This window comes from Papio anubis, chromosome 11 (assembly GCF_008728515.1).
Source record: "Papio anubis isolate 15944 chromosome 11, Panubis1.0, whole genome shotgun sequence".
In the NCBI taxonomy this organism is placed as follows: Eukaryota; Metazoa; Chordata; class Mammalia; order Primates; family Cercopithecidae; genus Papio; species Papio anubis.
Genome location: NC_044986.1, coordinates 125,131,489 through 125,145,151, shown reverse-complemented (window position 1 = coordinate 125,145,151; position 13,663 = coordinate 125,131,489). Strand labels below are relative to the sequence as shown.

General features: G+C 46.3%; 1 protein-coding gene across 8 annotated transcripts in view; it reads left to right on the top strand.

The window, feature by feature from the left end:
* The window catches only part of WDR37 (WD repeat domain 37), a 74,700-nt gene extending 61,247 nt beyond the window's left edge, over nucleotides 1-13,453 (top strand). For 7 of the 8 annotated variants that reach the window (XM_009213877.2, XM_009213876.4, XM_003903321.3 and 4 more), the window contains 3 exons: nucleotides 5,717-5,851; nucleotides 6,381-6,495; nucleotides 10,515-13,453. In XM_009213877.2, coding sequence (XP_009212141.1) covers nucleotides 5,717-5,851; nucleotides 6,381-6,495; nucleotides 10,515-10,646 — 382 coding nt within the window. In that variant the 3' untranslated portion in view covers nucleotides 10,647-13,453. The remainder of the gene's footprint in view (nucleotides 1-5,716; nucleotides 5,852-6,380; nucleotides 6,496-10,514) is intronic. The other variant, XM_021942997.2, reaches the window with a different exon arrangement.
* Nucleotides 13,454-13,663: the final 210 nt, after the last annotated feature.

Here is a 13,663-nt window from a genome sequence, read left to right as displayed (position 1 = left end):
GCAGAGCAGAGAAACACTTCATTTAACACCGTCTTTGGAGAGCACGATGTTCCACAGAAGCGATTTCTCCAATGATCCCTCAAGAACCAACACTTTGTAAAAAAAGACTATTTTGTGTGTGTGTGTGTGTAAGAGAGGGACATACCAGTGCTTTAGGAGTGTGCACGCACTGCCACGCTGCCTCCCTGCCCTGATGGCCTCACGGGCTGGGTGTTACTGTTTGTCTCTGTTGTGTTTTGTTTTGTTTTGGCTTCTCTGGAAGTCAGTTGTTGCTTTTTGCCATTTTTGTGTTGGTTTCTAACGCTGTTTCTCATTCAATCCCACTGATTTCTCTTACTTACTGCTCCTGAACATTCTAAAACTGATATGTAGAGATGAAAATGAACCCTGAATAAAAGACTCAGGGCCATTCCTATGAAGAAAGAACATGAGTGCATGGGCGTTAGGAATTTCTTCTGTATACCAGAAGGCCGTGCTGCACAACAAGTCAAGAGCATCTATTTGGAAAATACGTCTGTATAGGCTCCTGCAGATGCAGTAGTTGTAAGAAACAGTCTCTGTCCTTAGTAGCCTTGACATTCTAGGATAAGATCAGTACACAAGACAGAGGCGAGCAAGAGAACACAGAGCTGAGTGCTGTGTGCTTAGTCCAGAGATAACAGAGCTGAGTGCTGTTACTGAGTCCAGGCGCCACAGATCAGTGTTTCTGTAATGGGTCTTCTTTCTTTGTGTCATAGCCAAGGTGAAGCTCTTCAGCTAGCAGAAGAGTGTTCTCACTGTGCCCCCATAGTTCATGGACCTGATCTTTAGAACCTTATTTTTGGCTGGGTGAGGTGGTCAGGTTATACTGAACTAAATGTTTTGTTTGAATAGTCTGTGGAAAGGTTCTTATTAATTCGGTTAATCAGATCTTAGGGAGGCTTTAGTGTAGTCTGAAGTCACTTTAGAAGCTCTTCTCTGTGGGCTGTGGTAAACACGGATATTGCAGAGGCTTCTTGTAGCTTTGCTGTGATGCCTGTTGGCAGCACTTCCAGCCCTTAGGGTGCTCTTGTGTGCCTAACACTGCTGACCTTATAAGTGGCTGGTCACTTGCCCCCTTCGCTGGGAGGAGGGAGGCGTCACTGGAGTGACTTTACCTCCTCCTCTGCTGCACACTGTCTCAGGAGGAGCAGGGCCTGCACGCAGCCAGTGCTTAATAAATATTTGTTGCATGAACAGTTCTGTGGTGCAGCCCTTATCAGTGACTTAGTTGGGAAATCTCTCATTATTTTTGCTGAGGGGTTTGGAGAGTAGCATGGCCCCATGAGACTACTGAGGTAGAACTATGCATTAGGAGAGCTGACTTCTCCAGGGAACAGTTGAATTTGAAATTCTGAAAAAGAATCATGTGTGATACATACTTGATTTTTGCTTTGATAGTTTTTTATTTTAAGGGTCCACTTTTTTAGGAGGTAGCCATCAAGGAGTATTTAGAGAGATCCGGCCACTGCACTGCAGCCTGGGCGACAGAGCGAGACTCCGTCTCAAAAAAAAAAAAAGAAATGTGTCTTATTGGAATGTGATTTTTCCGTTTCTTGGTCAGTCCTCCGAGTTCGTCAAACGAATGCTTGTGTGAATTCTTGCATTCTGAAAGATGTGGGTGATGAGAAAGGCCGGGATGGAACTTCGGAGACCCCGAGTGTGCGTTTGGGCTGCCTGGCTATGAAGGGAAGACCTGATTAATGTGTTAGGAGTTGGATTTCATGCAGATAGCTTAGAAATTGCAGGAAGGGCTCTGATGACTCTGAACACAACGCAACTACCCCACATCTTCCCTTGCACTGTGAAGCCCCCTCTCCGAGGGGCACCCGGGGGTCCTGGGCTGGCTTGTTGGGGTGTCCTTTGGTTACTTACTCAGAGCACTGTTTTAAGGTCAGGGTTGTTGGTGACACAGGTGTTGTACTTTTGTATCAGCACTGTAATAGAACAGTTGACCTGCCAAAATAATAAAGCCACAGTGGTGCCTGTTTCACAGCTGTTCATTTTCAAAGATCTGTTCTCAGTGCCTTGACTGAGAAGCCTGGGTTCCAAGGAAGGGACTGCCGTCTGCAGGCCTCCCCCTGGAGCACCCTTGCTCTCCGTGGACACACAGGCGTGCTCCTCAGAGGTAAACACATTACCTCGAGGAAGCTGCGTTTTAAAAATAGGAAAGGAAACGATCGTCAGTGTTTGATGTCGTGCCGGAAAAGCACTCCCATCAGCGCTTTGTGGCCCAGTGTTTTCCACATCGTGTCTTCTTTTCCTTAGCCGTGAAATTTCGGCAGATTGTTATGCAGAAGCGGTTCTGTGTCTCTGTGTGACTGCGAGACAGCTGTTGGTCCTAATGAGGATGCCAGCTTCGCGGCGTTTCCGCTGATGGAGACCCGCGGAGGGAGCAGAATGTTCCAGACCAGGCAGTGGTGTGCGGCGAGGAGGTGCCGCACTGTCAGCTGGAGGAGCACGCTCGGCTGCCCCACACGACAAGATAAATGAGTTTGCCGGAGTTTGGCAGCGTCGGAACCATTTCCAGTGCACGGCCGTGCGCGCCAGCCTCCCCGTGGGACCTGTGGGCTGAGGGTGCCTTGGAAACTGCTGCCTCTTTGCCAGTTCTTTTTTCTTTTGATGTCCGACAATACTTGTCAGGATTGTGATTTATTAAAAACCTAATGTCTTTCAGCATTTCATTAACATGGGGTTAGGCGATCTTTTGTTGAGCCTTTTTTCCTATTAATTTAGCAGAATGTTCACTGAAATTTAACTTGGCCAAACCTCCTGAAGACTCCAGTTCAGAGAGAAGTCGGGGGCAGCTCTCCTCTCGCTCTTCCAGGCTCCCCCAGCAGTCGGAGTCCTCTAAGCCTCATTGTAACCTTCTCACTGAAGCATGGCAGCGTCTGATTCATAGTCAAGCCCTCACGTTGTTCTTTATTTTTTTAGGTGAAGAATCTGGAGGCGTTACTGGGTTGATTTTGCAGAGTTTCTCTTCTCTGCTCATGCTGCTGTAGTTACCCGTGCTGCCCTCATTACCCGTGCTGCCCTTGTTACCCGGCTGGGCGTTTGTTCGTGTCCTGCCCCGTGTGATGCCGCAGTTTCCAGTCGGGCAGTTTCCCCCCAGGAGAGATGTTGGTTGTCACCCCTGGTTGGTTGTCACCTCTAGTTTCTCATGGACCTGGGCAGGGCGGCTGCTACATCCACAGGCCAGGATGCCGCACCCCAGGGAAGGGCCCCGAGCAGGGGAATAAGTGTCAGCAAATCCACAGGGCAGCTGTGGGCACCACGACCAGGCCTTTGAGAAGGCAGACGTGAAAACGGTCGCTGCCACATCATCCCGACTGTGTTCCGGGGCCTCAGTGTCAGAGCGTGTTGCCAGGTGTTGTTGACACTCCTTGATTCTTAGTAGCTTTGCTGTACTTTGATGTTATATTTTTAAAAACCTTGTCTTAATGCAGTGGAACTTAGACTTAATTAGAACTCAGCTTGTGTCCACTTAAATGAGGAGGATTTTCATAAATGTGCTTGGTGACTGGATGGTGCTCCTCTCATCCAGGGCCGCATAGAGCATGAAATCCCATGTCACGGTACAGCTTCAGTGGCTGGGACAACTGGCATTTAATTGGACTCCAGAGTTCCAAGCAATTTTTATGGACCGGACCTCGGTGAGGGTAGATGTGGAAACCAAGCTTTTGGTCCACGTAAATTAGTGATTTGTGATGACAAGAGGACACTTCCTTCATGGATAGGTGGAAATTCACATGCTTATCATCTATGTAGGTATCTCAGCCACTTTAGTGAGGGGTGAGGTGGGTTTTGAGCCTCTGCACAGAGTGAGTGACCCCAGTTTTTATGCCCTGGGAGACAGTGTAGGGGTCAAGCCTGTGTCTCTCCGAGAAGACACTGCCCCTGCGTCTCAGGATCTGCCCACTGTGCCCTGAAGTCAGACCATGTCTTCCTGGGTGGGCCAGTCATGGGGGACTGTCGAGCACGCGGACCCACCCCAGCCCTGAGCCAGGCAGGACATGCAGCCCCCCTGGCCGCTGCTGAAGAGAGCTGTGGATCCTGCCTGGATGGTGTGCCCTGAGCTCACAGGGAAAGTAAGGTTTTTATCACACTCTTTTTACTGAACTTTGCCAGTGAGCAAAGAAGTGATTGAATTTTCTTCTTCAAATGTCATTTTATTATTTGAGTCCTAAATACCTTCTGGCAAGTGCCAGAGACTTTCCTTTGATTGCTGGTTAAGGTAGTCGCCCCAGCCACCGCCAGCACAGCCTCAGCCAGTGAGGACATGGTTTCCTCTGCAGATTTTGCCTGGGTTTCTTCAGTGATTCTCATTGCAATTCAAGTGATAACGTACTTTGTTTATATGTTTAATCCAATTTCACCACTAGTAAGGGTATTTAATATACTTTGCACCATATCATACACTGTTTTTTACATTTCAAGAGCAAAGTTGATGAAAGAGTTTAACACAAACAGATGAAACCTTTCTTCCCCATCTCTTCTTGTTTTTATGGTACTTTTCATCTTTAGGGTGTGTCTCCCATCTTAGCCGTTTCAGGGCCTCTTTGGTTCCTTGAGCCCCTCTCCCTGAGGGCCACATATTTCAACACATTTGAATTAAAAAGAAAACTATTATTATTTTGGATTTATATAAGCAGGTTCCAAGAGTGGTTGTGATGTTGAATTTTTCTCCTCAAACTTTTTAAGATAAAAATTGTGTTTAAATATATACATAATATAAAACTTACCATTTTAACTGTTTTTATGTGTGTATTTCAGTGGCATTAAATCAATTCACATTGTTGTACAACCACCAGCACTGTTTCCCGTGCTTTTTCATTATCTCAAATGGAAACTCTGCACTCGTGAAACTATTCTTGCCTGTCCCCCAGACCCCTAGAACCTGTGTTCTACTTCCTGTGTCCATGAATTTGCCTAGTCCAGGGATCTTAGATGTGCCTGTGAAACTATTCTTGCCTGTCCCCCAGACCCCGAGAACCTCTGTTCTACTTCCTGTGTCCATGAATTTGCCTAGTCCAGGGATCTTAGATGAGGGGGATTCTTGAAAGTTCATTCATATCGTAGCTTGTGTTAGAGTTTCTTTTTTACGACTGAATAATATTCCATTGTGTGTACACGCCGCATTAAATCCATCTGCTGATGGATATGTGGGTTGTTTGCATCTCTTTGGCCGTTGTCAGTAATGCTACTGTGAATGCTGGTGTGTGGGGCTTCTTGGCTGTTTGTATAACTTTGGGAAAATGTTGATCCAAGAACTTTGTCTGTGTTTGAATTGTTGAGTTGTCAGAATGTTTTTCTCTAACTCCTGTGTTATGATTACATTGATTGAGAGTTGTTGTTGGAATGGATTTTTTAAAATTCTCTGCCATAGACCCTGATGTGTAGACATTTGGGCATGTTCTGTCCAACCCTACTTTCTGTAACCTCTCTTCGTTCCGTTGCCTGGAGATGTGGAATAGAGTAGAATGGACTGTGTGTTTCTAATCCACTGGGAAGAAATCAGGTGTCCTTTTCTTGCACTGGTGGAGAGGCTTTGGGAGGCGGGAGCAGTTTGCAGATGAGACAGCTGTGAGTTTGCGCTTCTCCGACCTCCTTCCCACCCACTTGGTCAGGGTTGTGTGTGGGGTGTGGTGTTGCGTCCTGCACCTGCTGTTGTGTCTGACCCTGTGCCCTCTGCTTGTAGCACTGTGACCTCTGCCGTGTTCACCGTGGGAGACAACGTGGTTTCAGGCAGCGATGACCGCACGGTGAAAGTCTGGGACTTGAAAAATATGAGATCCCCCATTGCAACTATTCGCACGGACTCTGCCATTAACAGGTAACGTCAAACTGTTGGTTAAGTAAGTGGCGTAGTCTGGTGGGAAAGGGTTGATTGTGATTTCATGTTTTATTCGTGGAGGTTTAATTGATAGAACCCTGGGAACAATGGTTAGGTTCCTTTGTCCTCTAATGCAGTTTCAGTATTCCATGAAAACTTAAACTAACTGAGCCTAAAACCAGGTAGGATCGGTGAGATTTGTAAGAATGAGAATGACCCATTTGTGGCAGACGTGCAGGGCTTCTCTTGACTTCTTGTGAGGGTTGGTCTTGTGTCTGGGTGGGTCTGGTTATACCATTGAGCAGTGTGTGTGTGTGTATTGTGTGTGTGTGCATGGGGTCTGTGTGATATTGTAGCTACGTGTGAGTAACTTGGTCTCTTTTGAATACCGTAAGCAGGTGGCACACGCAGTGTGTTAATGTAGTTAGCCTTGAAATGTGAATAATATGGAACCTCCTGCCTCATTATCTGTAAATTCAAAAACTTAGTGTCACTGTTTTATACACAACCCACTTTTACCTCTTTGCAGGATCAATGTATGTGTTGGCCAAAAAATCATAGCCCTCCCCCATGACAACCGACAAGTGAGACTGTTTGATATGTCAGGAGTGCGCCTGGCACGGCTTCCCCGGAGCAGCCGACAGGTAACAGCACGGTCGGTGTGCATACGCAGGGCATGGTGGAGGAGGATGGGTAGAGATATTTTACGTTCTTATTTGTTACTAAGTCTTTGCATGCTAAGTTTTCGTTGGAAATACTTGAGCTGTATTTAGAGTTCATAAAATTTAAAGTTGAAGAAGTAGAGTTGTACACCCGAGTTATTCCACACCTACCTCCGTGTTCTTTTTTTTTTTTTTTTTTTTGAGATGGAGTTTTGCTCTTGTTGCCCAGGCTGGAGTGCGGTGGCATGATCTCACCGCAACCTCTGTCTCGCGGGTTCAAGCAATTCTTATGCCTCAGCTTCCCCAGTAGCTGAGATTACAGGCATGTGCCACCATACCTGGCTAATTTTGTACTTCTGGTAGAGATGGGGTTTCTCCAAGTTAGTCAGGCTGGTCTCAAACTCCTGACCTCAGGTGATCTGCCTGCCTCAGCTTCCCAAAGTGCTAGGATTATAGGCATGAGCCACCGCACCCAGCCCAGTGTTCTTAATACCATGATGAGTTTTTAAGTTTAAAAATAAACAAAACATGCAGTTCCTCTGTTTCACAGCCATGCGGAACGAGCCCTTTGGTGCACGTGTTAGTGGTGGCAGCTCTGTAGGGAAGCAGTCTTAGATGTCTGCAGTTGTGTCTGTACAGACTGGAAGTGTTGAGTGGGCATTGTGGCCAGGCAGAAGCCGGGTTGGTTGTAGACTGGGGGGTCCTTAAGGTGGGATCTCTTCCACCTCCAGCCAGAAAAACACATTTCTATGGCAGCCTATTGCGACAGGAAAAAATCTATTTAAATGTTAGTTTCTTGTTAGTGAAGGGTTGCTCCTTGCTAACTTTGGAAGACAGCGGAGGGAGTTTCTTGCTATGTGCTGTTCAGCCCACCTGTCCTGGTTGCCTGGAAGGCGCAAAGAGAATCGAGACTCCACAGCACCCGCACAGATGTAGAGGCCCAGGGGGCCTGGGGGCCAGTGTTCAAATTCCCTTGCGACTCTGATGAGCTCTGCAGTCGGGCTTTGCTGTAGTGTGGGCGGCATTTGCTGTTGGCTTTCCCCTGGGAGGTCACAGGGGCAGCTGCGATGCACAGAAACTCCCCGTGGTCAAGGCAGCGTCTCCCCAGCTTTGTGCGTAATGGGACCCCTCATAGAGGATCCCTCTTTCCTGTCTTTTGATCTTGTTGGAGTACTGTCTGGATACCTGTGTGAGTAAATGGATTTGTTCCCCGAGGCCTCCTGTGGCTGCACAGGGCTGCACATGCCTGCAGGCCGCTCCGGTGGCCCCCTCAGTGCCTCTGTGGCTCAGTCTGGAGACCAGCTCGTGGTGCGGGGTGTGAGCCTCAGAAACTGCAGGCAGGCTGGGTGATCCGGGAGGCACGTGCGAAAGTGGGGGCTCTCTCAGCGCAGCAACACCTTTTCTTCAAGTGGCACAGACTTTCTGGAAATGACCTTCACTGAGACCGGGTGTCTCTTCAGTCCCCTTCACTGTGTGAGAGTGCACTGTTTGAAGTTAATTATTGATGTTTTTACTCCTTGATACACATCAAAATAGTGGAGTAGAAAAATTTCATGAAATTAGAGTGACTAAAATATGCTTCACAACCCTTAACACAGCCATAAATTGCTTGTCCTGGGGAATCTTTTCATGTTTTATTAACAGCTGAGTATCACTTATGTGTCCTCTCAGCTGCATCTTAGACATAGTAGAATGTTGTCTTTTCAACATGCCTGTGTGAATTGTAAAATTTCTGTGCATCATGTGAAGTTTGCATTTTGAAGCACAAATTCATGAGAACTATTTGTTTATGACTATGAATTATGACTTTATTACTTTGAGAGTATTTTCCCTCAGAGAAATGGAATTCTGAATGGTTCTTCGTGGCCCTAATTCTGTGTAGACAGTTTTCTTTTCAGTTATCTGTGAACATTCAACTTTGTTGACATTGTAGGATTCTGTTGTGCCTGGGTTTATTCCCTCCTAAAGTGATATGTGAAATAGATTTATTTATTTTTTATTTTTAAATTATACTTTAAGTTCTAGGGTACATATGCACAACGTGCAGGTTTGTTACATATGTATACATGTGCCATGTTGGTGTGGTGCACCCATTAACTTGTGAAATAGATTTATTTTTAAGATTAATGAATGTGATTTAACTTTATTTAGAACTTGTAACACCTCTTCAGATAAATAAATGTGGTTTTCAGTGTCGCAGAACCCTGCTGGAAATCACTGACTTGTTCTTGCTTCTTCAGCTGACCGACTTGGAAGAGAGAAAACAAAACACTTATTTGAGCCTTTAAGTAGTGGAGTGAAAGGAACTGATTGAAAATATTTCCCTGTAGTGCTGGAGTAGGTGTCACTTCCCAGCGTGAGTTTTGGGAAAGCGAGCTTGGTGGAGAGTCAGGAGGTCCAGGGTCAGGGTTCCTGTGAAGAGCAGGCTCATGGGGCGCGAGGGTCACTGCGTGAGGGTCTCTGTGATGTGGAGACTCACGGGGCGCGAGGGTCCCTATGAAGTGAGGGCTCATGGGGTGTGAGGGTCCCTGCATGAGGGCCTCTGTGAAGTGGAGGCTCACAGAGCGTGAGGGTCCCCGCGAAGTGGAGGCCCACGGGGCTCAAGGGTCCCCGCGAAGTGGAGGCCCACGGGGCCCCGTGTTGAGTGTCCTGGAGCAGCACATCATGTGCACTGGGGCTGCCACGATGGCATGGGACATCTTCGGGGTGCATCTGCTTCCTGGGTGGCAATGCTGTGGGCGCACGAGAGATGGAAATCCCATGGGAGCTCTGCCGGGGTGAAAGCCTGGCTGGCTTTCTTCTGGAAGCTCTTTGTCTTTGGCACTTCTGCAGCAAATGCCTTGAGTTTCACTGTGAAGAGCTCTTGCCCACAGCCTTGGTTTTACTGCCAGTTAATGGATGCATTGCTGCTTCCTTTTTTGTGCCTTTTGTAACCCTTTGTTATGTGGTCTTTCTTACAATTATTTTATTTTTCTGGCCTTTTGTGATTCTCTCTCCAGATGTATAAATAGCTATTGTGGTTCTCTCTCCAGATGTATAAATAGCATATTTATACGTGAATATTTTGCAGGAAAATTTTATGCCATTCTTTGGGTGTTTCTTAATCTGTCAGCTTTACTTAATACTGACTCACTCTTGTACCTTATGCTGTAATAGCAACGTATCAGAGCTGTTGTGTAATTTAGAAAATGCAGATGGGTCCTAAGGCACTGCTTACAGACATTCTAAGTGTTGGCTAAGAGCCTGCATCTGCTACTTACATACACACCGATATGCTATTGCTCTGTCACATATTTTGCAGTAACTTTTCCAACATGCTGATATTTAACTGGAATTGCTGAAGATGGCAGGAATCTACCTAAAAGGCCATTTATTTATCCTTGTTTTATATGACACCAAATGTATTTTTCCAGTTCCTTTATTACCGAAGCCAGTTATTTGTTAAAATCCTATTTGAAGTATTTGAGTGAATATCATTTAATTTACCCCTAAATATCTCCTAGCCTCATTTATTCAAAATTTTCACATTGATCATTAGTTTTTTTTTGTCTGACTGTAATCTTACTCGTATTTTCTTAAAGAAGGAGTCATACAGTGGTTTTGGGGCAGGTTCCACCAACCCTTGTGCTCACCGGCATCTTGGCCTCACTCGTCCTGGCCTGGCTGCACGTCCTGGCGGCTCTGCCGGGCTCGGCGATCCTCGCTTGGCGGTCAGTGCTCGGTGGTCCGTGCTCTGTGATCCATGGGGTGCTCGGTGGTCTGTGTTCGGCAGTGGTTGGTGCTCGGCAGTCCGTGATCCATGGTCCATGCTCGGTGGTCCATGATCCATGGTCCATGCTTGGCGGTCCGTGCTCCGCAGTCCTTGGTACTAATCCTGGGCACTATGTTATTTTCTTGTAACTTTCTTACTTTGAGTGATGTGGTTATTCATTTCGCTGAGGTCTTATAAATCTTACTTTTGGGAATAATGCACTGATTTTGGTTTGTTTGATCGTCACTAGGGTCACAGGAGAATGGTGTGCTGCTCGGCATGGAGTGAAGACCACCCCGTGTGCAATCTGTTCACCTGTGGGTTTGACCGGCAAGCCATTGGTTGGAACATCAACATCCCTGCATTGCTACAAGAAAAATAAGGACACCGGCAGTCCTTAGTTTCACTCTTCGCCAGCACAGACCTTTGATGGGTGCAGGCTTTTCTGCATATTAATCAGCCATTTTGTGAGAGTTTGACCCTGGGAAGGGTGCTTTGTATATGTTCTTTTCACATAGTGCCCAGCTTGCATGAAATGTACAGAGAAATGTGTGGTCGTATTTTTTACTTTTGTCTTGTATATGTGTGTGTATTGGGTCCTCTGGGCAGTAGAGGCGAAGCTCACCTCCCATGTAGCACATGAAATGCTTGTGAGTTGTTGACATTGGACAGGTGAACAGTAGGGCATTACATTTGTGTGAATTACATGTGAACCTCTGTATTACGTTGTGGCGTCGGCAGTCCTGCGTTCCCTGAAGTAACTCTATGTGTCTGCCTGTGCTGGGAAGACTGTGGGGCTGCCTGTGTTGGCTGGTGACCAGCAGGATCGCTCCGGGAGTTTGTGTTTACCTCGCGTGAAGTTCAGCACGTGCTGTCGTGTAGTCAGCGTCCACTCTGATTTCTGTTACAGTTCTGCAAAGGTAACCTGGAGTTGAGAAGTTAAAAAAAAGCATGGGATGTTGGATTTGCACCATTTGGAGTTTCTTTAGGAAAGAAAAGTTTTCTGCTTTTTTATAGAAAATCATTTCAATCTCCTGAGCTCTCATCCTAGCAAATTTTGAAATAGGATTCTAATCACCGATTTCAAATATTAAGCAAAATGTAAAGCACTTTAATTTATAGCTATGGTTATAAACAGGCTTTAGATGTTTCAAATGACTTGTCCATTGAATGTGACTTGACCTTGATAAGAGGCCCTGCCGCCTGCACACAGAGCCCAGTTAATTCTCCGCACCTCGGTTGTGTGCTTCCGAATGGGCTCACTCCCGTGGTGGTGTTTGAGAGCCAACAACACTACCTCAGAGACGGGTCTTTGGGAAACTTTGGGTCTCACTGTTGCCTGGCTGGAGCACTTTGGTTTATAGCTGGAATACTGAGTTCAGTTCAGAAGGCAGGAAAGACAGTCACACCGACGTGTCCTGAAGGTGTAGGCTCTCCACTTAGGCGCACAAGCTGATGGCCGCAGCCAGCAGGCCCTGGTGACGAGACACTTCCAGCCCCCATGGTGGGGACGCCTCTCAGTGCCAGTCCCGCTACTGCTGAGGTAGCCTGGTGTTCTTGCCTTCTTGGAAATTACTGCTCACCTGGTATCTGTATGTTAATGTTTCTTGCTGAGTTACGGTTTTGATAAAGAGGCTCTCATTTCTTGCCTCTTGTACTTTCAGTCCTTTCAATACGTCCACCTGGAGGCTCACCACTTGGAGAGACAGAGGAAGGTAATATTTGCAGCTGTCATGTGACACCCCCAGGTCTTTGTGTTTTGCCCCGTTTTATGGTGAGGTAGGAGGGAACCCATCTGGTGACTGGTAGATGCAGGTGCATTAGGACGTGGGACTTTTGGACCCGTCCTTTGGTGCAGCTCGCCAGGGCTGAGAGGCACCTCCCTACTTGGGTCTTCAGGAGCTGGCCCGAGGAACTTTGAATCTAAGTCATCTAGAATGACTCTGAAATGACTGACAGCCTGGGGCCCAAGAATAACTGATAACGACCTCAGATGGATCTGACGTGGCTGAGGGACAAACAGCAAATATTTCAGTCATTTGATTTTACAGATAAAAAATGTGTTGTATTTTTGTCCGACATTGTTTCCTGACTGCACTGTTCTGAGAACGGAGCCTACCTGGTCCCTCTGGTTGATTAGACTCTCAGGTTTCAGCTCCTGCTGTCCTGAGCGAACTTGCCTGATGCAGGGCTGTGCTGTGTCCAGATGTTGCTGGGGCCTCGCTTTTCTCTTGGCCGGAGGTCCAATTCCCAGAGCCTCCCACACTGCACATGCAAAGGTCTGAGCCCAGGGCAGCTTCTGGGGCCACTGCACAGGCCGCCTGCTTGGGTTCCTCGGGGTTTAATTCGAAAGTCTGGGTGTTTTAGGATGATGGTTAGGAACATTGAAAAATGGCTGCAAATAGCCAAATCCAGATCTCTGCCAGATTAAACATTTTTGAGGCTTTTAAAAATCAATATTCCTAGTGGTCATTGAGTTCCAGGCGCACTGGTGCCCTTCACTGCCACAGCTGCTCACCTTCTCCAGCGAACTGGAGGGACCTCAGAAACTGGATTCCTGCACGTCCTTCGGGGCGCAGCCCTGCGGTGCTCAGGCACAGCTCTCAGGAGCGGGGGTGCCTTGCTGTTCGCTGCTGTGTCATCTTCTAATGTGAGCTCATCCACTGCTGCTGCAGCATGTTAATCAGGAGTCACAGACAAGATTGGGGATGGTGCGTGTATGTACGTGTGCATGTGTGTGTGGCTAAATTAAGTCATACTGTCAACCACATGTGATCTCGTGTGAAACAGTGTTTGGAAGTGGGAACAGTTTTGTCCTGTATGCTGATGTGTCCAGAATTTCATTTAATGATAGACAGAAAATGTGTGGTTACTGAAAAGTGTGTATCAATACAGAATTTCTTAACAGCCATGCTGTTGGGCAAAACAACTCTTTTTCAACCACTGCTCATCAGTTTCGGTAGAGACAAAAACTCTGTACATATTTTGGAATCTAAAGAATCCTCTGTAAATCATTTGTTACTTAAATCTGTGAAAAACATGTTTCTTTGGAGGAAAATGTATGCATTTATAAGTGTTCTGTGGAATCAGTTTTTATTGTATTGATATAATTGTCTCTAAGTGTTGAGTGTCTTCATTGCAATATGAAATTCATTAAAATGTCCATGTTCCATAATTATTATTATAAAAGCTTTGTGTTATTGGGAGTCTTTTATTATTTTTACAGTTTTTCATGTTTTGCTTTGGTGAAACATTGTGAATGACTATATAAATATCACGATGACCTAGAAATTGAACAAATATAATACTGGTCACTCGAAAAATTTTCAGGCTTAAAAAATCAGTTGTGTTTTCTATCTATCTCTTATGTTAACATTCAACAATATATAATTATGCTGC